Raw genomic sequence first — 24,056 nt, 5'->3', positions numbered from 1 at the left:
AGAAACCAAGTATTGCTCTCAGTTTTGGACACCTTGAATTGGCAAACGTGTTTCTGAAATACATCTACACCGAAGATTGCTATTGTCTTGTTCAAAACTAGTTAAAAATTAATAGTTCACACAAACAGGTTCTTAACAGCAAAGTGTATTTCATTAATACATATAATATTCCTACCTTCCATGCAGACCTTTAAACAATCTGCAGTAATGGTTCCTGCTTTTTGTATTACGCAGTGCGAGTACCACCTAATTGTGAAAGGGAAGAAAAAATGTTACAAAGCTATTACACAGTTATAACAAGACAGGTTTATAAGAATCTCTCTAATGTCTATACTTGACAGAATCAGTAAGTTTATTTAAAATATTATGAGATTTGAGGTGGGGGTGTGGGGTGTGGGTGGGTTGTAACTCGATTGTGCAGTTCTCAAGTGGAAACTTAGCAGACAACAATGGAATAGAACAGAAAATTCAAGGTACGTTATGCCTACAAATGGCAGAGTACTATCTGTAATTTGCATTATATTGCAAACGGTTCAGTCAGAAGACCTGCTCAATGACTTTAAAAGACCTCTGAATGGGATTATGATGCAAGGACTTTTTTTGGCAGATATCACAAAAATTATGGACAAACGACCCCTTCTTTTCTTGCTCATCTGTTATTGTTATTGTTAGCATACTTTATGTGTGGCCCAAGAAAATTCTTCTTCTAATGTGACCCAGGAAAGTCAAAAGGTTGGACACCGCTGCTCTACATTATCCATAATAGCTATTTTCAACCGGGGGTAAATTATACATGATAAATTATGATTCCCACCACTCCTAGCTAGCATAGCGAACAAAAGCCACCAACAGAAAGGAGTCCTTCAGAGAATACGCTATAAGCTTGGGTTCCACCATCTGCTAATTCCTATATTTATAACCTACAGCTAAATTGATTCAAACAATAACCTCCACATTCTTGGGGAAACAAATGGGAAATGAATGGTAATGCAAGCAAAGCTTTGCTCTATCTCCATAACAACTATTAAAGTAGTGGCATACTGGCATTCATCAGCACACTAATAAAGCTTTGCACAGTAATGTCGGATCTGCATCTTCACACTACATAGAATTCAGCTGCCACTGCAACACCTGACCTGAATAGAAATCTTCTGAAAGGTTCAATTTATGATGGAAAAAAAATCTTACCTAGTTATTGAGGTGTTTGTGCTGGCTACAAAACCAACAACTGAGGTTCCTTTGGCCACAGCATCTTTGTTGACATCAATGCCAACCACCATGAGTGATTTTAGCTGTTAGAAAATAGCAAACTGAATTAGTGGCTAAGCAGAGGTCATGGTTTCTCTAGAGCTGTGGCAAAACCTAGGATCCAATATTAGCAGGTGAATAACAATAGCTGTGAAGCATCCTGGGATATGTTCCTAAAATTATGTGACATAAATGCTCTATACACACATGGCATAAAAGAACATGGTGGTCCATAGCAGATAAGGTCATTAATGGCGAATAGTTTCAATGACTAAATGGCAGTACCAATACTGTAGCAGAATGTTTCTTAATGCCAGAGTAACATGAGCAGGAGGGTGCAATGGCCTTATGTTCTGTCTCTGAGCTTCAGATGTTCTGAAGATGAGTTTGGTCAGATCCAATATGGTTCTTATATTCTGGTTTGAAGAGGGTTGGCAACAATTGTCTGAAACAGCTGCTTGTTTCTGTAAACATTTCATCCTTCAAACATCCAGCTTTCTAACGTCATTCCTTTTTTACAATGTTGTTGCTCATATGGATACCTTGTTGTTGAGTATATATAATATTGCCTTCTTCTTTATATATCACATAACTACTCATGAATTCTACTTACTGGAAATCACTTATGAGACCTGTTTAATAAGGTGTATTCTTTCGTGAGCAAAGAATCATAAAGTTGTAAGGGACCTCATGGGCCATCCAGTCCAACTCCCTGCCAAGAAGCAGGAAAATCATATTCAAAGCACCCCTGACAGATAGCCATCCAGCAGATGTGGTGGACCTCCATACAGAACTAAGAATTCTGAGAGCTTAGAGAAGGCTGTTCATATTAATATTAGGTTTAAATGTCAAATAGCATGCACATAGTGACTGGCAGCACCTGCTTTGAGTTGAAAGGATGGAAAAACAGGACAATTACTCACAGGTATCTCAACTGCCCATAGCTCTCCTCCAAGTTTACAGGCGATCTGCAGAGCAATTTTTGTGGCCACACTCATCATCATTCTTTGCTTGCTCAGGGTGCGAGCAAGTACACATTGACTAGGTACCGGCTGCTCAAGACTCATAAACTTCTTTACAGAATCATAACAGTCCTTCTGATCCGAGGGCAGGACACACATCACCTACAAATGGGCAATGGAACATGTATAACCAGACATAACCAGTCATGTGTATAACAAGTGATAAGAGACTAACATAATCCATGACCCACTACGCTGGAACCCTGCAGAGTACCACCAAGTAACTATGCAGCTGTCTTTAATATGTAGATTTTATTCAAGTCCTGGGTCTACCTTTATTCCTGCCATGAAGTTTGGTTGTTGTGTGCCTTCAAGTAATTACTGACTTATGGAGACTCTAAAGCAGTGGTTCTCAACCTGTTGGTCCAAGTGTTTTGGCCTACAACTCCCAGAAATCCCAGCCAGTTTACCAGCTGTTAGGATTTCTGCGACTTGAAGGACAAAACACCTGGGGACCCACAGGTTGAGAACCAATGATCTAAAGCAAGCAAACTATCATTGGGCTTACTTGGCAAGGTTTGCCTTTGCCCTTCTCTGAAGTTAAGACACTGTGGCTTTCCCAAGATCATCCAGTGAGTTTCAATGGCTGATCAGGGATTCAAATCCTGGTCCTGAAGGTCACAATCCAACACTCAAAGCACTACATCACACTGGTTCTTGGAAAAGCAACTTTGTATTGGGAAGAATGCAATTCCTTTAATTTCTGATTTTCAAGCTGTGAATGCTAAAATGCACCACAAGATGGAAGTATAAGCAGGGAACTATCAGATTTCCATTTATATATTTATATATATATATATATATATATATATATATATATATATATATATATATATATAAGGGCGGGGGGGGGGGGGCACTAAAGAGACAGAGAGGAACAAAAAGATTGCACCACAGGCAAAATGGGATCAGTGAATATAAAATGTATGGGGAGAATGAAAAAATATGGGAGTAGGAGAAGAGTGGCTGGAATATTGAATATTGAGCCTTTCACACTACTATAATTTGATTATAACATGCAATCCCCCCCCCCCCCCAAACATCTTTAAAAATAAGACATGTCTTAGAATCACTGGTGAGATCGATAATAGACCTCTCACACATGTATATATGGATATCTACCCAGCATTGCTTGGGTGTTGGAGGGCCACTCCATTTTTATCCCTTCTTTTTCTTTCCCTCCCTCAATACATTTTCTGTATTCCTTCACTCCTTTTTTTCCCCCTTCCTCCCTTTCCTTTTCTCTCTCTTCCAGCTCTAAGAGGGCCTCACAGTGTCTCTATGGCAACATAAGTCTCTGTGGCTCTTTCCTTTCTTCCTCACTTCCCCTCATACACATTACCTTTATTTCCCAGTGACATTGCAGAAGGCCACTTTGCCTAGCAACAGACAATTTATTTATTTATTTATTTCACAGTTTTGTATACAGAGCTTCTCAACCTCGTTGAGGGACTCAGCCCGGTTTACAGCCATAAAAACATATACATTCATTAAAATATCATATATCACAATTACAAAAACTTTAAAATAACACTATGTCTAAAACTACTGTGGTCAGTCGTCCTATTAAGATGGATCTACATCAACTTCCATCCAGGGTCCTATGGTGTTCTCTCATTCCTCGAAGGCCTGACTCCACAGCCACGTCTTCACCCGTTTCCTAAATGTTAGGATGGATGGGGCGGTTCTGGCCTCCAGAGGGAGAGAGTTCCAGAGTCGCGGGGCCACCACCGAGAAGGCCCTGTCCCTCGTCCCCACCAGGCGTGCTTGCGAGGCCGGTGGGACCGAGAGCAGGGCCTCTCCAGATGATCTTAGTAATCTTGATGGTTCGTAGGGGAGAATACGTTCGGAGAGGTAAACAAGGCCGGAGTCGTTTAGGGCTTTATAGGTCAACACCAGCACTTTGAATTGTGCTCGGAAGCTAATTGGCAGCCAGTGGAGCTGGCGTAACAGCGGAGTGGTGTGCTCCCTGTACCCAGCCCCCCTTAGTAATCTGGCTGCCGCGCGTTGACAACCCTTCACCTAACAACCACCAACTCAGTGACATCACAATCAGCCACCGGATTGTCATCTAGCAACAGCTTTTGTGGAACAGACATACATACTTTGTCTTTCATAGACATAAAGCTTTTTTGTCGATGGTGGTATGGATATTAGTGTGTGCCTTAAAACTAGAGATACCATACATTTTGATGCAAATCTGCTTATTCTATGTATTTCTTACAGAATATGTGTATCCCTTGATACATTAGCAGGATCTTCCATGTTATGCCTAAGACGCATGTTAAGTGGACAGAGGCAGCTACCTCATACAAGGGCACTTGGGCATTTGCTTACAAGATGGGCACCCAAAAGGCCATGTTAGCTGTGTGCTTGTTTGTATATGGCATGTGCATTAGAGCAACTCAAAGAAAAGCTATTCAAAGCTTTTGAACATCAGATGGTGACAGGCTTCCTTCAAACATTTTTTAAGCAATGCTTATCAAGCCTGCATACACACCAACTGTTGTTCAGGATTCACATGCTGTTGCAGGATTCGCACAAACGCCAGGGGGCTATCTGGTACTTGAACGCTGCAAACAAAAACAAAAAAATCAAAATCAAAATCACAACACATTTCAGAACATAAGGCTGGCTAACCTTGCAAGAGGCAGTCTGAAATATATCTCTCAGAACAGAGCACACTGTTGTCTTGCCAAGGAGATAAAGCTCAATTTAAGACAGAAATCATCTGTATGTTCTGCACACATCTGATATTGCTACAGGGATTACTGTGCAAAATGACTTTACAATGGCGCAAAAAGGAAGAGTGAAAAAGGAGGTCGTGCAACAACACTGTACACATGGGACCAAGCTAAATGTCAAAAATAGTGAGTTTTGTGGTAGTGGGAAACCCCTTGAAACCACAGTAATGTAATACTTTTATTACAACCATTTAATCAACTATAACTTTAGAACAAATATATATTTTAAGGAAATTCTTGGAAGTGCAAGATGGCATATAATTTCGCAAGAAAGCCCAATATTGCATGTGTTGACAGCAATGTATTATCAGCTTCCCACTGGCAAACAGTAATCATCAACAGCAATGTCAAGTTGTTACTACACATAAAATAGATGTACAATATCACGAAAGGCAAGGGAAACAGCTCTAATATGTAGCAAAATGTACAGACATTGTTTACAAATAGTAACTGATAGGGTAAAATTGCCACAAGAGAATTTTTTTTTGTTTTCTATGGGATACAACACTACATATGTGTGTGTGTGTGTATGAATAGCTATCATATATGTGTTAACTGGCAGAGAGTGGATATCAGGCTGATTTTGGTTTGGGTACCTATAGAGGTTCAGAAGATCAGTGAAATACTGATTGAACAAAGGCCAATATTCCCTGAAAACTGAGGGGGAAATTACAGCCAGGAGAGATGAAAGATTTGCTCATCTGATACTAGAGTGGAAAGAAGGCTACCAAGGAAATCATAGAATCACTGAGTTGGAAGAGACCTTTTGGGCGATCCTGTCTAACCCCGTGCCAAGAAGCAGGAAAATCACATTCAAAGCACCCCCAACAGATGCCATTTAGAGCTATCAATATCAAAACCTGCAAGACTAGGAGGCAAAAAACAAAAACAAAAAACCAACCCAGAAAAATGTGTCTGAGGTCAAAACAAGGCAGTAAGTAATCAACCAAAGGATCAGAGCTGAAATTACTAAAGAAGGCAATTTAAAAAAAAAGATTTGCCCCAGAGAAACCAAAAGAAACACTATTAGGAGTCACCTTCAAGAGAGTGGGTGAATTCAAACAGGGCTATAGTTTCAAATGCTTCAGCACCTTCAGGGTGGATACCATCACCATTTTATGATAAATCGATTGAGCTATTTATATTTCATTAGTATCAATGTTTTAGTCTTTGTTCCATGTTTTTAAAATATATTTATTTTTTCTGGTCCTTTGTTTTAACTATGTGTTTTAACTATGTTGCATCCAGCCTCGAAATGTGAAGAGCGGTGAGTAGCAAATGAATTATTTAACTTGAAAGTGATTAGAGATATGGATAATCTTGTGTGATCATCCTGTGGGTGTCAACTGTCCATAAAATCATTGAATTATAGAGTTGGAAGAGACCACATCCAGTCCAACATGCCATGCAGGAAAATGCAATCAAAACACCTCCATCTAGCCTCTGGTTAAAAACATCCAGAGAAGGAGACTCCACCACATTCTGAGGCAATTCCACTGCCAAACAGCCCTTACTGTCAATAAGTTTTTCCTAACATTTAGGTGGAATTCTCTAGGTTGACTCCATTGCTCCATGTTCTAGTCTCTAGAGTAGCAGAAAATAAGTTTGGCCCCTTCTGAATGTGACACTGTTTCAAATATTTAAACATGGCTTCTTTTCTCCAAGCTAAATATACGCAGCTTCTTAAGCCATTCCTCAGACTTTTAGGAACCTGTAATCATTTTGGTCACCCTTCTCTGAACATATTCTAGCTTGTCAATATCCCTCTTGGATTGTGGTGCCTGAAACTAATGAGATCTGATCAAAGTAGAATAGAGTGGGACTCTGAATTCCCTCGATGGAGACACTATACTTCTATTGATGCAGCCCAGAATCACATTGTCTTTTTTAGCTGCCTCACACCTTTGGTCCATGCTGACCTCTTCCTCTATAATTAAACAGGACATCCAAGGTGTGCAATGCCTTAGGAGCCAGGTAGAATTGTTTTTGTTTAGAATGAGAATGTTCTTTCCTACCATTCTATTTTTAAATGCTTTGAAAAGCTTTGGAAGTTTTATATAATACAAGCCAAGACAATTCTGATCAGATATAAATAGCACTGTCCCCAAGAGATCTTGCTGCTTACTAAAACTATATATATTGATTGACTCAAACACAGATTTGCTGTAGTTGTCTTCAGCAAGAATTGCTGCAGCAAGAATTGTATATGTGTGGCCGCAAAAACTAGAAGAAACACCAAAAAAGGAAGAATAGATAGTAAAAGTAGCTGAAATAGTGGAAATGGGACATATTGGCAAGATATCGTCAGATAAAACACCTTTCAATATTCAAGAAAGACTGGGGACCTTTCAAAAAGGTTTCCTGAAAAAAAAGAAAATTCCAACATGGGGATTTCATGTTTAAAATGTTAATCTATTACATTATATCTCACACAATTAACTAGGTAATATGGAAACAACAAAAATTCTTGTGCATATGAAAGGATATGTAAAAATGTGACAGTACATTTCAATATTATTGAAAGGGAAAAAAGAAGCAGCTTTGCCATTAATGAAACTTTCTCTCTCCTGAACTCAGAAGGTATGCATTCTGTCTCACCTTCTCACTGGAAAGGAAGGATGGGGGAATGAGCCAGCATATGATGGTGGCTGAATGGGAAAGGAGGCAGTGCTACTGCTTCTCCAGAATGGATCAATGATATGGTGGGCTGCCCATCATGTCTGCCATAAATTTGATTGTGCTTTTTCTCATGGCAGGGGGTTGGACTAGATGGCCCTAGGGGTCTCTTCCAATTCTATGAAAACATGGGCAATGCGGGAATGAAGTAGGCTGCAAATGAAAACACACGTGGAAGAGCAAAAACCAGCAGCAATATTGACAATGTGGGGAACAAAACACCACACAAGAAGAAAAAGAATTTTAAACAGTCACTTCTTAAAGTGCTAAGGAAAAGTCACTGGTCTTAAGGAGAGATTATGCAAATGGATGTTTGTCTGTTTTAAAATGTTTGCATGCACCATAAGGTTAAAGAACACCTTTAAATGCAGAAGCACCATTGAAACTGGCATATATCAACAGTGTCTGTCCGGGTATGGAACATATGCATATGCATATGCATATGAAGATGACTTATGCAAACCCACTAATTTCATAAGCAAGGAATACTCAGAGGAGTTTTTGCCAGTTTTTTCTTCTGAAATACACCCTACAGAAGCTGGTCTTCATTGGCAGTCTCCCACTCAAGTACTAAGCAGGGATGACCCTGCTTAGCTTCCAAGATCAGACAGAATCCGATGTCTTTCCTGTACTTAGGAGCATAGACAATTTTTTAATCTCACTCTCTAGCAATAATGGAATAGCTGTTGAAGGAAACTATCAAACAGAGAGTCCTGGGGGGGGGAAGAGGTGGGAGCCATACCATGTTTCTCTTCCAGAACTCTTACATTAGGCTGGACAATGTAATAAATAATAATAGTTGTTGTTGTTGTAGGGCTGCAGCCTCGGTGAGTATACACTACACTACTCATAAATGTTAATGTATAAATGGAGTTTGAGGAAGGAGATTTTTTTTGAAGAGGAAGAAAATTAAGTCTGTGGTACAATATATCTCACACTCTAGGATATTCAATGCGAAAGCCCATAGGGCCTCCCACTCTTCTCAAACAGTTGACAAGGTCATGGGTCAAATCCATGTTCCTGTGAATGCACACCACCATCCAGTTCTCCAAAGGAGGCACTTTAATGATCTTCATGTTCCGCATATCTCTGAGCCAATCGCCAGCATTCATTGGCATGCACTGTAAGAGTAAAAAAAATGAAAATGCAAATTCACTCAATAATCTAAGGGAGGGAGACTGTAAAGGAACTGCGCAGTAATGAAAAATTTACATTCTGTTTCAAGAGGGTAGCTATAAATTGTATAAATTCACAATTTCTCTAAAATATAACATATAAACAGATAAATAAATGCAGCAAGTACAGAAAACTCAGTCTTTTTAGGTGGTTTTGAAAACACTCTACCTTCAAATACTTTTTCCATAAATGAGGGAATCATTTGTATTACATTTACAATACTGAAAGCAACAAACCTAAACACATTTACTGAGACATTAACTCTGCCATACATATTTGCTTCTAAATAAACTTGCACATGATTGTATTTGAAAAGTAATAGTAATAGGCATATTCATAGTAGAACGGAGCACCAACCTGAGAAATAAAATAAAATGCACATGTATATATCTCAGATTTCCTTTGAGGAAGGGGAAAATACCAGCTGAATTTATGTAATTAATGTGCATAGCACAGTGAATAGCATCAAGAACATGAGGGAGTGAAATGGAAAAGAGCTCAATCTCTTTTCTGGCCCAGTAAAAATCATTACAAATTTATATGCCTCTACAGAGAGAAAGCTCCTTCTTGATGCAAAGAGCAGCTCTGCAGAAAACAGGTGGGATTTTCATTGGAACCATGGCAGAAAAAAGGGGATAAAATAGGATTAAGAAACTACCTTGAATAGGATAATAAATGCATTGGGATACAAATTAGAGTCAGATTTAAATATTTTTCCTTCCAATCCTCCAAAACTGCAGTTCCAATGCTTCATTCACCAGCTGACTCTTACAATACAAAAGAAGATGGGTAATAGTTATATTAACCTAATTGTCATGTAGCCGTGCCTGCTGTCCATTAGCACACATCTACACTGTGGAATCAATCCAGTTTGACATTACTTTAACTGCCATGGTTCGATGCTATGGTGTCATGGGAATTGTAGTTTGGTGAGGCACAAAGAAGTCTTTGGCAGGGAAGGCTAAAGACTTTGTAAAACTACTGCTCCTATGATTCCACCCCATTGAGCCATGGCAGTTAAAGCGGTGTTAAACTGCATTAATCCTACAGTGTGGTAGATGACCCCTACATCTCTCACATTTGTGCTTGGATGATATATGTGTGTTAAACAATATATGGTACAAACAATGTCCCTGTAGGTAATGCTTGGAATCCTGTTGTAGCGTTCCTTAATAGAACCCACATTCAACTATTAGTAGTAGTTGTTGTTCATTCGTTCAGTCGTCTCCGACTCTTCGTGACCTCATGGACCAGCCCACGCCAGAGCTCCCTGTCGGCCGTCACCACCCCCAGCTCCTTCAAGGTCAGTCCAGTCACTTCAAGGATGCCATCCATCCATCTTGCCCTTGGTCGGCCCCTCTTCCTTTTGCCTTCCACTTTCTCCAGCATAATTGTCTTCTCTGGGCTTTGCTGTCTCCTCATGATGTGGCCAAAGTACTTCAACTTTGTCTCTAGTATCCTTCCCTCCAATGAGCAGTTGGGCTTTATTTCCTGGAGGATGGACTGGTTGGATCTTCTCGCAGTCCAAGACACTCTCAGAACTTTCCTCCAACACCACAGCTCAAAAGCATCGATCTTCCTTCGCTCAGCCTCCCCTAAGGTCCAGCTCTCACATCCGTAGGTTACTACAGGGAATACCATGGCTTTGACTAGGCGGATCTTTGTTGCCAGTGTGATGTCTCTACTCTTTACTATTTTATTGAGACTGGACATTGCTCTCCTCCCAAGAAGTAAGCGTCTTCTGATTTCCTGGCCACAGTCTGCATCTGCAGTAATCTTTGCGCCTAGAAATACAAAGTCTGTCACGGCCTCCACATTTTCTCCCTCTATTTTCCAGTTATCAGTCATTCTTGTTGCCATAATCTTGGTTTTTTTGATGTTTAGCTGCAACCCAGCTTTTGCGCTTTCTTCTTTCACCTTGATTAGAAGGCTCCTCAGCTCCTCCTCGCTTTCGGCCATCAGAGTGGTGTCATCTACATATCTGAGGTTGTTAATGTTTCTTCCAGCAATTTTCACCCCAGCTTTGCATTCATCCAGCCCCGCACATCGCATGATGTGTTCTGCATACAAGTTAAAAAGGTTGGGTGAGAGGATGCAGCCTTGCCGTACGACTTTCCCAATCTTGAACCAGTCTGTTGTTCCGTGGTCAGTTCTGACTGTTGCTACTTGGTCCTTGTACAGATTCCTCAGGAGAGAGACAAGGTGACTTGGTATGCCCATCCCACCAAGAACTTGCCACAATTTATTATGATCCACACAGTCAAAGGCTTTAGAATAGTTAATGAAGCAGAAGTAGATGTTTTTCTGAAACTCCCTGCCTTTCTCCATTATCTAGCGGATATTGGCAATCTGGTCTCTGGTTCCTCTGCCTTTTCTAAACCCAGCTTGAACATCTGGCAACTCTCGCTCCATGTATTGCTGGAGTCTTCCTTGCAGGATCTTGAGCATTACCTTACTGGCATGAGAAATAAGGGCCACTGTACGGAAGTTTGAGCAGTCTTTCGCATTTCCCTTTTTTGGTATGGAGATATAAGTTGATTTTTTCCAGTCTGATGGCCATTCTTGTGTTTTCCACATTTGCTGACATATGGCATGCATCACCTTGACAGCATCATCTTTTAAGATTTTAAACAGTTCAGCTGGGATCCTGTCGTCTCCTGCTGCCTTGTTATTAGCAATGCTTCTTAAGGCCCATTCCACCTCACTCCTCAGGATGTCTGGTTCTAATTCATTCACCACACAGTCAAAACTATCCTCAATATTATTATCCTTCCTATACAGATATTCTGTATAGTCTCGCCACCTTCTCTTGATCTCTCCAGCTTCTGTTAGGTCCCTGCCATCTTTGTTTCTTATCGTACCAATTTTTGCCTGAAATTTACCTCCAATGTTTCTAATTTTCTGGAAGAGGTCTTTTGTCCTTCCTATTCTGTTGTCTTCTTCCATTTCCATGCATTGCTTATTTAAAAATAGTTCCTTATCTCTTCTGGCTAACCTCTGGAATTGCGCGTTTAACTGGGCATATCTCCCCTTATCACTGTTTCCTTTTGCTATATATCTTGTTTATATCCTGCTTTTTCTCTCTCAGAGACTCAAAGTGGCTCACAATAAAATCAATACAATACAATTAAAATGTAAAAATGTGCAAACATCAAAACTGAATTGAACATTAACAGTATTAAAAATAGTTAAAATCCTTAAAACCAATTAAAGTATGTGGAGTAAAATGATTTTAAAAATTAAAATGCATACCATCTCACTTTGCATGAGGATTTTTTCTGAGGGGACCACACGGCCAGTCAGGGAAGCCTGGCATCCAAGTTGCAGTCCCCAGTTTTCTAATTCCAAGCGAGCATCTTTGTTTCTGTAAGAAAATTTGAACCTTCATTCTTAGATATCATGGCAGAAATACATCTTACCTAAGCCTATTTACCTTACCTATTTACCTAAATAAATATTTACCTTACCTATTTACCTAAATAAATAAAAGCAAAGAAGCAAATAATTAACTTCATAATTTTATTTCTTTCAGTCCTGATAAAAATGTGGCCAAGTTGAGAATTGTTTCCAAAGGGATAAGCCTCTTTATGAGCTTGTACAGTCATCATTTTTTGTGAACAGTGAGTACTATGGCTTAGCATCATTGCTGTGAAATTCCACCTCTGCCCAAAATACAAACACACAGTGCCAATTTCTAAAGATTTCAATGGTGGTGTCAATCCAAGTGTCTGGAAATTGCCCAAAGCACCTGGGGCTCATTCTGTGGTGTACAAGACTAATATCTGCAGAGGAAAGATGGAGAAATAGTAACACCTTCAAAGCTCAGCAAATCAGACTTTTCCTCCCATTCTTAGGAGAGAACCTAGTCCCATAGTGACAAAAGAAATTGCCTGGCTGTGTGAAGTGCCCTTAAACAAGTCACTCTAACGGGGCTTTGTTGTCTGCCTAAGCTTCAGAACTGAGATAGTATTTGGAATTAATGTGTTTGTTATATTTTATTTCACTCTGGGATGTGGTCAGGAATACTACATTAAAACAGATTTCAGGGCAATGGCAGTGAAACAGAGCCACTTGTGCAAAATTTTTATTGATGAATAATGAAAGTTGCATGCAGCTAATGTTTAACAAAATCCATTTCATAATCTGCTGTGTGGATGGAGGTGTAGATTTCCTAGTGTGAAACCTAAGATTTGGTGATAAATCGAGGCTTTAATATTCTCTGATCCTTTGATAATGAATGGCCTCTTGCTTCTCAAATTTCAAGTAACTTTTAAAAAAAAATCCTTCTCATATTATTCATGTTTAAGGACACAGTGGGGGAACAAAATAGCCACTATTTTCCAACTAAAAGAGTACAAACCAATCGCTTATCATCCCCGAATGGCCCAATCTATTGAAGATTTTGGGTGATAAATTTGAGAATTCATCTAGGTCTAGATGCTAGGTTGATTATAGCAGCAATTAGGTCAAGGAGCATCTGTGAGTATTATACATATACATATGGCCATCTGTCAGGGGTGATTTGAATGCAATATTCCTGCTTCTTGGCAGGGGGTTGGACTGGATGGCTCATGAGGTCTCTTCCAACTCTTTGATTCTATGATTCTATAAGTACTGAATTTTGTGGGAATTCCTGGCATCCACCATACTCAACTTGGCAATAATGATTATAAAATATCAATCACTTATCACCACAGCATTACTTTTTAACCACCTCATCACACGGGGCTAAAATCAGTGGCATATGCCAAACTAGCCCTGATCAACTATGGAGCCAGCCGGCTCCCATCAGATGATGTTGTGCCAGCTCTGTGGGTGAAAGAGGGTGGAACCAGTGCACCACCGAAGCAATACAAGAGGCTTTCTGTGTTGCCATTAAAGCTATTGAAGGGGGGGGGGGGAGCCGCACATATTATGCATGCTCATGCTTCCCCTCGTGTGATTGCCCTCCCATGGATTCGGGCAATGTGAGGTGTGGGGCACTGGATTCCCCATGTCCAATGGCCAAGTAGAGAGCCGCCACCTCCTGCCGCCAGCTGCCTGAAGAGGTAGTTAGTAACATCACTACTGTTCTTAATTTGTTACTTAAAAATTTCAATTTCATGATTTCACAAATTAATGTTATCAGTCTTCAACAATTCAGAATTAATGCACGGATACTATCACAAATCAAAATTTTAGAGATTTTTTTTGCATGGGAGGAAGCAGTTCTTGGTATCCTCTATCCCCCTGAGATCTTTAGGACTTTAAAAAGGTCAAAATTCATGCCTCAAAGCAGGCATGGGGAACCTTCGGCCCTCCAGGTATGGTGGACTTCAACTCCCACAATTCCTTGAGGCCAAGGTAAGCCTTTGGGGCGAATGCCGAGCCTCAAGGAATTGTGGGAGTTGAAGTCCACCACACCTGGAGGGCCGAAGGTTCCTGACCCCTGCCTCAAAGGAAACTAAAAGCCCAAGGGTAACTATTGGTAATATAAGCTATTATAGACTAGGTGTGATCAAGAGTTTAAAGCATGTCAGTCTTTTGATCAACAGGAATTCTTGAACAATTAAGAACTTGGATGCTGCATATAATCTTTACCAAATCTTGGGAAGGGATTGCACCTCTCACATCATGCCCATTGTAGTATTTTCTACACAAAATGCCTTCCTCTGTTCCCTCTGGACGTTGAAGGAGACAATATCATGATATTTTGTCATCCTAGACAGTTTTAAACACAGATTTGGGACAGACATTGCGACTTTATCTAATTTATTTTATTTATTATATTTATATCCTGCCTTTCTCTACCCCAAGGTGGACTCAAGGTGGCTTACAGACAGACAATAATTCAATACCTTAACAACAATATACAACTAAAATAAACGTATAAATTGAAATTAAAATCAAAATTAATATACATTAAAACATTTAAAAACATTACAATTACCATAAAACCACACTATCCACAATCATAATCCAGGTCATCTAAGACTCATCACAAGTTCTCTGATCTTAAACGTTTGAATGAGAACCAAATTAAACTGATTTAAGTCAGTACTGACATGCAATGACAGGAATATATGGGGAAAGGTGAAGTCAAAGAACAATAGAGAACGGGCACTGAGGAATAAGGAATAAGCCCTGAGTCAGTACTGAAGGTATTTCTCTGAAAACATCCATGTCAGGATGTTTGAAGAAGAAATATGTAATAAATTATTGTAGTCCTATGACTCCATCTAATGGTTGCAGGTACTAGAGAAACCTGATCACTGCCTGGGGTGCAAAGCACCAGAAAAGAAGCAAACAGAGCAAGATAACTTTAAATTGTTGCTTCTTAAAATGCTAAAGAAAAGCTACTTGCCTTGAGAAGATATCATGCCAATTATAGTTTTAAAGAGTCAAACTGTGGTGAAACTTAGAATCATAGAATCAAAGAGTTGGAAGAGACCTCATGGGCCATCCAGTCCAACCCCCTACCAAGAAGCAGGAATATTGCATTCAAATCACCCCTGACAGATGGCCATTCAGCCTCTGTTTCTGGTATACAGTGCTTTTATTAAAACTGTGAATGCCTTCTTAGGGGGGAAAACTGTAGCAGTCAGCTATAGTACATGGGTCAACAGATAGATTGCACACTGAAGCATTTTACTACAAATAATTCACTCTGAGGCGCTATGCCTGAAGTAGTCTCAAGCCTAGATGCATGAGCCAGACAATAAGTAAAAGCAAGACAACTGAATTACCTTTGAATGTTGTCAGCAAGCCTAGACAGACGCTGATGTCTACTTTCAGGGGATAAGTGCGTTTCTTGAGCCAAAGCCTTCATTAAATGAAAATTTGACTTTGCATGGCTGCTCAAACCTAACAAAAAGTTTGGGAACATTTTAATGCTCCAAGAAATTGACTTTGTGGCCCAGGAAAAATAACACACAGTAGGATGTTTGAGGTGTGAATGTTTTACATCTGTTTTACAGAATCTTAAGTCAAAATAAACATTAATGACATTACAATTTAAACTTCCCAAATGAAGGCATTGGTGATAGCTTTATTAAGACAAGCAAAACTGAAGTAGGAAAAGGAATAAGAATGCATTATGTACCTGTAACCATGTTTCTTCGAGTGGTCATCTGTGAAATTTGCACATATGGGTTTCCTGCACCTATGCAGTGTTTTGGAATTCTCTAGAACAGGGGCCCTAAAAACTTTTTAAACAGAGGGCCAGGTCACAGTCCCTTAAACTGTTGGAGGGCCAGATTATAACTTGGAAAAAAAAAAAGAATTCCTATGCACACTGCACATATCTTATTTGTAGTGCAAAAAACACTTAAAAACAAAACAATGATTAAAATGAAGAACAATTTTAACAAATATAAAGTTATTAGTATTTCAATGGGAAGTGTGGGCCTGCTTTTGGCTGATGAGATAGGATTGTTGTTGTTGTTGTTGTGTGCTTTCAAGTCATTTCAGACTTTGGTTGACCCTGAGTGAGGGCCGGGTAAATGACCTTGGAGGGTCGTATCCAGCCCTCGGGCCGTTGTTTGTGAAAACTCCTGCTCTAGAAGCTCTACAAGATACATTTTGGCAGTAGCCCCACCCACGTTCCCCTCAGTAGCATATAGCCAGTGGGAGGGGCTACAGCCTCGGTTCCTTAGCTGCAAGATAGCAGCCATGGATACTACGGCATGACAATAGCGGGGAGAATGGGTAGTGATGTGCGAATTTCACAGATGGTCACTTGAAGAAACATGGTTATAGGTAAGCAACCCATTCCTCTTCTTCATGGCCTCTGTAAAATTGCACAAATGGGTGACTAGCAAGCTATTAAGCTTGGGGGAGGGGGGGGGGTCATGCTATACAGAAAAAGGGCACAGCTTTTCCAAAGACAGCATCTCTAAGAGGAGGCATCCTGCTTGCAGCAGGGAATGCAATGGTGCTCCTCAGAAAAAAGTTGCTGACATAGTGACAGCTCTAGCTGAGTTATCCCTGTTGTGATGCAGGTGGTTCTGTCCCGTAAACTGGAGGCACCTTGTGGCCACGATTCACGAACATATGAAATACCGGAGGCATAAGTGCATCTTGGCTGTAATTACGGAAGAATTTGGAAGAGCTCTCCTCACATTTATTGAATGAGAGAGTTTCTGTCAGCGAAGTGGCTGGATTCTGGAAGAATGCCAGCAGAGTAATGTTTTGGTATACGTGGAAATATCCCGACAGCTTTCTTGAAAGCGGCTGCTCCCATGTTGAGGCTGTGTTGCCTTTGCCGAAATGGGGGGCACGAGCGTAATGCCAATGTGTGAATCCCCCTTTTGCCAACCCAACAGCTTTCTTGAAAGTGGATGCTTCCACGTTGCACCAGGCATCGTAGCCTTTGCTGAAATGGGGGGGGGGGGGGTCAGGGCGTAATGCCAACACACTGTTTCCCCTTTTAGCCTCCTCAGTGGCTTTCTAGTTTCTGTCTGCTCTCACGTCATGGCAGCCATTGCGGAAATGGAGGGTGAGGGCATAATACCAACACACTGTTTCCCATTTTAGCCTTCTGAGCAGCCACCTGTTGATCAGGCTAGCAGGGAGGATGTAGACTGCTTTGCGCTGGGGTACCTCCTGGCTCTGCCCCATAAACTTGTGGGCCAATGTTGCTGTGGGGGCTGATAGAGGCTCTAGCCTGGCACAGGTGGTGGACTGTTCCTCAGGTGAGGGCCTCTTGAGCCGGACTGCACCATTTCAGCCTGCTCAAGCAAAAGCACCTTCAGGTCAATTGGATTTCAGTGGGCCTAGCGGAAATGGCAGGTCTGGGCTGCATGGCCTTCTAGGAGGGACCCTGAAAAATTTAGCATAACCATCTATGTGTGGCAGATTGCCTCACAAGCCCCGTATTTGGAAACCATTACTCGTGAGGGGGGAGAGGAAAGGGGATAGGTAATTAACTGGCCTGTTGGGGTCGCGCAGGCCTCAGACAAGAAATATTGAGGAAGCTGAGTCCAAAACTGAGTCAAGTCAGGAAACTTAGTAGTTGAAAACCGCCAGAAACAAATTAGCCAAGAGGCAAGCTAAGAGAGATTCCTAAGCTGCTGCTATGGAGGTGGAGACAAGGGATTGGGGCTGTAGCCCCTCTCACTGCTTATATACTACTAAGGGGTGTGTGAGAAGGGCTAACACCAAAATGTATCTTGTAGAGCTTCTAGAGAATTCCTAAACTGGCTGTGTAGGCACAGGAAACCCATATGTGCAATTTCACGGAGACCATAAAGAAGAAACTATCTTTAGAAAGGTACTAACTGCTTCATCAGAAGATAATGGTAACAGAATTCATGCTTGGGTTGAAAAGTTACATTGTTGAAGCCACAAGCAGTAACTCTACATGCCTATATTGCATCTTCCTTTGATTCCTGCAACTTACAAGCATTTGCGCCATACACTATCAACAAATTCACGCAACAAAATCATGCATATTTCACGCATAGTAGCAAAAAAAGTTGTGACATTAATACAAGTGTAAATTATCACAGCCTTGAGGATGCTACTAAAAACAAAACAAAACAAAACATCCCCGTGGTGTGTAACTCCTGACTAGGCTGTAAAGTGCATGAGCATACAGTATGCATCACATGAACTGAGGCCATTTGTATAGTAACTGTTCACATCCTCTCCAGAAACTACTTGGAGAGATTGGGAGGTTCAGAAACACATAAATACATTAAACAATATTACATTAAACAATATTACATTACAGGTAACCCCCAAGTTACAGGCATCTGGTTTACATATGACCCATAGTTAGGAATGAGGGTGAAACACCAGGAAGAAATCTACTCCTCAGAAGGAAAATTCACTCTGGAGTTATCATAGGGAAAAGGTGTCTCCACTGAAACTTTCTCATCAAATCTTGTTTCCACAACAAGCCAAATTTTTCAAAATCCAATTATCACAGGGACAGAAAGTGAGGAAAAATCTTCTGAATGGAGCACAGACAGCAAAACAAACATCACTGGGGTGTTAACTCTTCCCTATGCGACCCAAAGCTAAATAATGTATATATCTGGTTGGACTTAAAACTTTAAAAATCTACCTGTTCTGGCTTACATACAAAGTCTGCTTAAGAACAAACCTACAGAACCTATCTTGTATGTAATCTACAATATCAGTTCCCTGAGATTTCAGACTTCGAGTTTTCCTAGACTTTTTACCTTAGATTATGTAGCTAGAGATCCCATAAATTAAATTCCTCCAAAGTACGTTTTTAACTCCTTTTGGCTAAGATCACCTCTCATAAACCCTGAGAATTAGAGGGCAGACATCTTGCTTTAGGTTTAAAATTCTAATACAAAATATTGCAGTAATGGACCAGAGCATTGAAGTTAACAGCTGTTTACCTGTCATATAACAGAGTTCAGGAACCAGATGGACCACACAAGGTTTGTCAATGTTCTTCCTGCCCTTGATTTTCAGTTGGCTCACGAGCAAGGGTTGATTCAGGTCAGTTAAGACTAAATCATACTGCTGCTCAAGAAACACAAAATCAGAGTTAATCAATGCAATCTCACGGTGTATCCACTGAAAGTAGGCCAGTCTTCTATTAGGCAACACAAAGTTAGAGTTCTGGGGTGGTAGATACTGTACTTGTGATGGCAAAAGATTCAATTGGATTGGGGAAGCATCTTGTTCATTAGCTCAGAAAGTAAATCATTTTAGCCTGGCAGCAGTTAAAAATACACAAAATACTAACTGGGACTTCACGCTGAGTTAAGAGCATTTACATTCCAAAAGACATATATTTTTTATTTCTCTTTATCCAATACTTCACAACTGAGATCTTTTCCTCCTTTTCTTAAACAGTTATGATGTGTTCCATCAAGATCTGACAATTAAAAATATAACTGTACTTGCCTGTTTATAATAGTCCTTGTAAGATATACGAGTACCATCACGTTTCTCAAATGAATCTGTTGGCTTCACAGACCACTCAATATCATCAACACGATAAGTCTTGTTGTTGTATCTGAAAGAATTAAGTACATACCCACGCACGCACAAATCCAAATACTGTTCTTGTATGTCAGAAACCTAGTCTGACGGAAAAGACTTTATCTTTTTAACTGTAAATTGATTCCAATTACATGCTAGAAATTACTTGCACCCCCCCCCCCAAAAAAAAACTACCTATGCAAGAAAGCCCTGTAATCCTAACACTTTAATGCTCAAAGACTCTCCCAGCCCTGCCTTACTGAATTTTGCACTTTCCCTTGGCTCTATTTAGGAAGTAATGCACAAACTCTAAGGCCTCTGAACTCAGCATCTAATATTGTTCAGCCATTATATTGTTTTTATGATGTTATGCTCTGTTATTGAAATATGTTGTTGTGTTGTTTTTATTTTTTTATTTTACTGTACTATGTTTTAATCTGTGTTCTTTGGGCTTATCCCTTTGTAAGCCGCCTGAGTCACTTCAGGGAGATGGAAGCAGGGAATAAAAATAAAGTAGTAGTAGTAGTTGTTGTTGTTGTTATTTTAAACTTCCCCACTTGGAACCCACTCTGACCCAAAAATGTTTTACATGACCCCAGATATACAAGTATATGACATTAAAAATAAAAAGTTACTGATAATAATTCAGTATTTGCAAGGATTGCTAGACAGGCTGATCTTCCTTTTTTTATGAAGTACGACTGAAGCATCTTGTGCAGAATCTACTATAAGAGCTGCACAACAGATTCATTTAAAGGTCTAAAACAACCACTAGGTGATATTCATAAAACTTTTAATGTTGCCAATTTTTTTGAGATTCCCAACATTGAACAAAGGAGACTCTATTAGGCGTCACGGCCCAAAGTTTAAGAAGCAGTGAACTAGGGCAAGAGTTCCTGATTCCCAATTGTTTAATACTATCAGCAGCAAAGTTAATTTTATCAATATCTGTATGTATGTATTTTTATCCTTTACAATTTTAGCTTGTAAATCGCCTAGAGCATCTTGGATGGACAGCGATTAATAAGTAATTAAATGATGATGATGAAAGTTACCTTTTCCAAGGCTTTGGTATCTAGGAGTGGCCTTTGTTTGAAATGACTGTGACCTCATTTTCATTCCAGTATTAAAAATAAATTCCTATGCTCAAAACGTATTCACAAGCGTCCCGTTGTTTAATTTCAAGTGTTTGCTTTTGGCACCTAGTGTTGGCTGGTTTTAGCAAGCAATGTAAGTCTGAGGAGCCTCAAGTCTATCCATCCCCATCCTATATAATGATGGTAGGAAGAGAACTCGTACAAGAACAATCTTCCTACAATACATTATAAAATCATTTTAAAAGTAGTATAATTCTTGGCTGGTTTTATCAACTGAGTGTAGACACACATTTGAAAGATACCACAATTTCAAACAGTAAATAGATATTACCTTGTAAGAACAATAAGCCCCACCAGTTCCTTTTCACACATTTCTGCAAAACGTGCCCTATCCACATTTTGATACAGGCTGGTCATGAACTCTAAAACACTTTCATTTCGGAGCACTTTGTGGCTCACATCTGCACAGACCATCACTCTGTTTTCATACTGCCCAACAGACATAGAAAAACCTGGCCAAAGGCTCAGTCTGAAATCAAAAGGAAAAGACAAAAGGATGGATAACTTCATCAATCTCCATTCTGGACTATGCACAGCCTGACCAAACTCCTCCTTTAGGTTTAAACACATACTTGAGACGTTCCAACTGACACAACAAAGAGTCTCCTCCACGTTTTGCTAAAAAAAACACCCTTGAAATATGAAGATAAGACTGTGATGATGCATCTGAAAGAAGGTCTGGGTTCTTAAATGGCACAATCACTGTGAAATAGGCTTCTGCAATAAGCATTATATCTGATGCATAAAAAGAATATTGTGCCCCCTTTTACACAACCATATAAAATCCACATTGAACTGGATTATTTGGCAATGTGGACTCCGAAAACACAGTTCAAAGCAGATATTGTAGATGATCTGCCTTGATATTCTCCGTTACATGGCTGTTTGGAAGGGACCTGTGGTACAGGAGGGCCACGTCTTGTTATTATTGATTATTATTTCATATATTTATATCCCGCCCTTCTCCCCACAAGGAGGACTCAGCGCGGCTTCACATGAGCATCAGAGGATGCTAACAGCATAAATACTTAATGCCTTTCCAATGGGCAAATCATACTAGCCTATTCCTACTGGGCAAAGCATATAGCAAACACAAAAAACCAATGGAAGATGCACAAAATCCTGCTATGTGTCACTTTACTAACCAACATCTGAGAAACTTACAATGAACTCCAAGTTTCTCCAGAAGTTACTGTGGAAACCAGTGGTTAGAAGCTGGAGAAGATACATTTATAGTGAATGGTTATCAAGGATAATCACAGACTATCTGGGGAAATTGTATGCAATAAGGAAGATTTGGTATATTTAAGACTAGCAGTGGACCAGATCTGGACTTTACTTTCCAGCTACATACAGGCAGTCCCCAAGTTACAAACATCCCACTTATAAATGACTCATAATGAAGAATGGGAGTGAGATAACAGGAAGTGAGAGAAATCTACCCCTCAGAAGGGAAACTTACCCCTGAAAGAGTTATTATAGGAGGAAATGTCTCAAGTGAAGGTTTATCACCAATTCTTGTTTCCACGATAAGCCACATTTTTCAAAATCTAAATATCACAGGGACTGAAGATGAGGTGAAATCTTCTGAACAGGGGCACAGACAGCTAAGGGTGTTAGCCCTTTCCTATACTTTCCAAAACCTTGAAAGATACATTTTTGGCTGGAGTTACACATTAAAAAATGTACCTGTTTCAACTTGAATACAAATTCAACCTAAGAAAAAACCTACAGAATCTATCTTCTTGGTAACTTGGGGATTGCCTGTACTAAGTTATTGGACAGAATTCAACAAGGAACACTTATATTTGATGCAAAAGATTATAATCTAAAATGTTATGTTCTCTAATTACAGGACAAAGTGGCCTACTTACTTGTGCTGGGGGATTTCAACTGGATCTGAAGGATTGTAGAAGTTACGTCCAATTTGATGCATTGATAACTTTTTCAAAACCCTAAAGATTTAAGTGTAAATGTTAATGTGCCATGTAATATAAAGTATGATTTTCAGAACTATCTACAGAAGATAAATTCCAAATTCTAGCGGAAAGAGGAACTGAGGTGTAGCCCCGCCCAGGGTCTTATATACTCATGAGGAGTGTGGACGGGGCTTCTGCCTAAATTTTTTCATTAAGCTCTGGAATGTTCTGAAATTGCTACGCATGCGCACAGGAAACCATCTGTGCGCATTTCACAGACTACATAAGGAAGAAACTCCAAATTATAACTAGATATTCAACCAGAGGGTTGACAGTTCAAAGCCACAAGCTGGGGTGAGCTTCTCACTGTCAGCCCCAGCTTCTGCCAACCTAGTAGTTCAAAAGCATACAATGCGCGTAGATCAATAGGTACCGCCTCGGTGGGAAGTTAAAAGGGTGCCCCGTGCAGATATGCAAAACATGCTGGCAACAGATAAGAGAATCTACCGATAACAGGTTTCTAAGCATGGGAAAATGGAACGAGAGCACCTTCCCATGACCAGAAGTTGAACATCACCTCCGGACAACAGAGATAAAAAAACGGGAAGACCTTTACCTCTGTCTTATGTATGTCGTTGTGTAAAAGGCATGTGTTTTGTAATCAGCTGAGTCCCACTGGGGAGATAGAGGGGAAATTATTATTTCCGTATAATAAAATAATGGCTGGTCAACTTGCTCCATGTGTGGAAAGGGACAAATCAGTCTATTTCTAACCTGTGTCAATTTTGCATAGGCTATTTGTTCTATGAAATTCTGACAATTTTTTATTTCAAAAATCCTCATGACTGAAATTTACGTACAGACTCTATTTCCCTTATCCGGAAATCCAAATTCCAAAATATTTTTCTAACAGCCACTCACTTACTGCCTTTGGGGAGAATTGGCTAATTATATATTCAGCACCCAATGAGTTTTAACTCAATGAGCCATTGAGCCATTGGATACATTTTCATACGTTTTTAAAGGCAGAAAGAGCATAACAAATTTGAAAAAGTATGAAGTCTGTGTTGGAGCTCAGCCTGTGATTGTGTTTCAGGATCAGGGTGCTTTGGATGTGGGAAGTGATGTTAAGGAGTTTCAACAGGGCAATGATATTTATGCAGAGAATGA

The 24,056-nt window shown here is 40.0% G+C and overlaps 1 protein-coding gene across 1 annotated transcript in view; it reads right to left on the bottom strand.

The window, feature by feature from the left end:
- Positions 1-24,056, bottom strand: part of PIWIL4 (piwi like RNA-mediated gene silencing 4) — a 42,913-nt gene that overhangs the window by 5,545 nt on the left and 13,312 nt on the right. The window contains exons 6-16 of the mRNA XM_060771096.2: positions 22,842-22,922; positions 21,239-21,436; positions 19,733-19,844; positions 19,219-19,345; positions 15,592-15,709; positions 12,119-12,230; positions 8,627-8,811; positions 4,771-4,843; positions 2,172-2,372; positions 1,189-1,292; positions 176-246 (exon numbers count right to left, since the gene is read on the bottom strand). Of these exons, the coding sequence (XP_060627079.2) occupies positions 176-246; positions 1,189-1,292; positions 2,172-2,372; positions 4,771-4,843; positions 8,627-8,811; positions 12,119-12,230; positions 15,592-15,709; positions 19,219-19,345; positions 19,733-19,844; positions 21,239-21,436; positions 22,842-22,922 (1,382 nt within the window). The remainder of the gene's footprint in view (positions 1-175; positions 247-1,188; positions 1,293-2,171; positions 2,373-4,770; positions 4,844-8,626; positions 8,812-12,118; positions 12,231-15,591; positions 15,710-19,218; positions 19,346-19,732; positions 19,845-21,238; positions 21,437-22,841; positions 22,923-24,056) is intronic.

Source organism: Anolis sagrei, chromosome 3 (assembly GCF_037176765.1).
Source record: "Anolis sagrei isolate rAnoSag1 chromosome 3, rAnoSag1.mat, whole genome shotgun sequence".
NCBI classification, from domain to species: domain Eukaryota; kingdom Metazoa; phylum Chordata; class Lepidosauria; order Squamata; family Dactyloidae; genus Anolis; species Anolis sagrei.
Note: the sequence above shows the minus strand (reverse complement) of the source record. Positions and strands in the feature narration are given on the sequence as shown.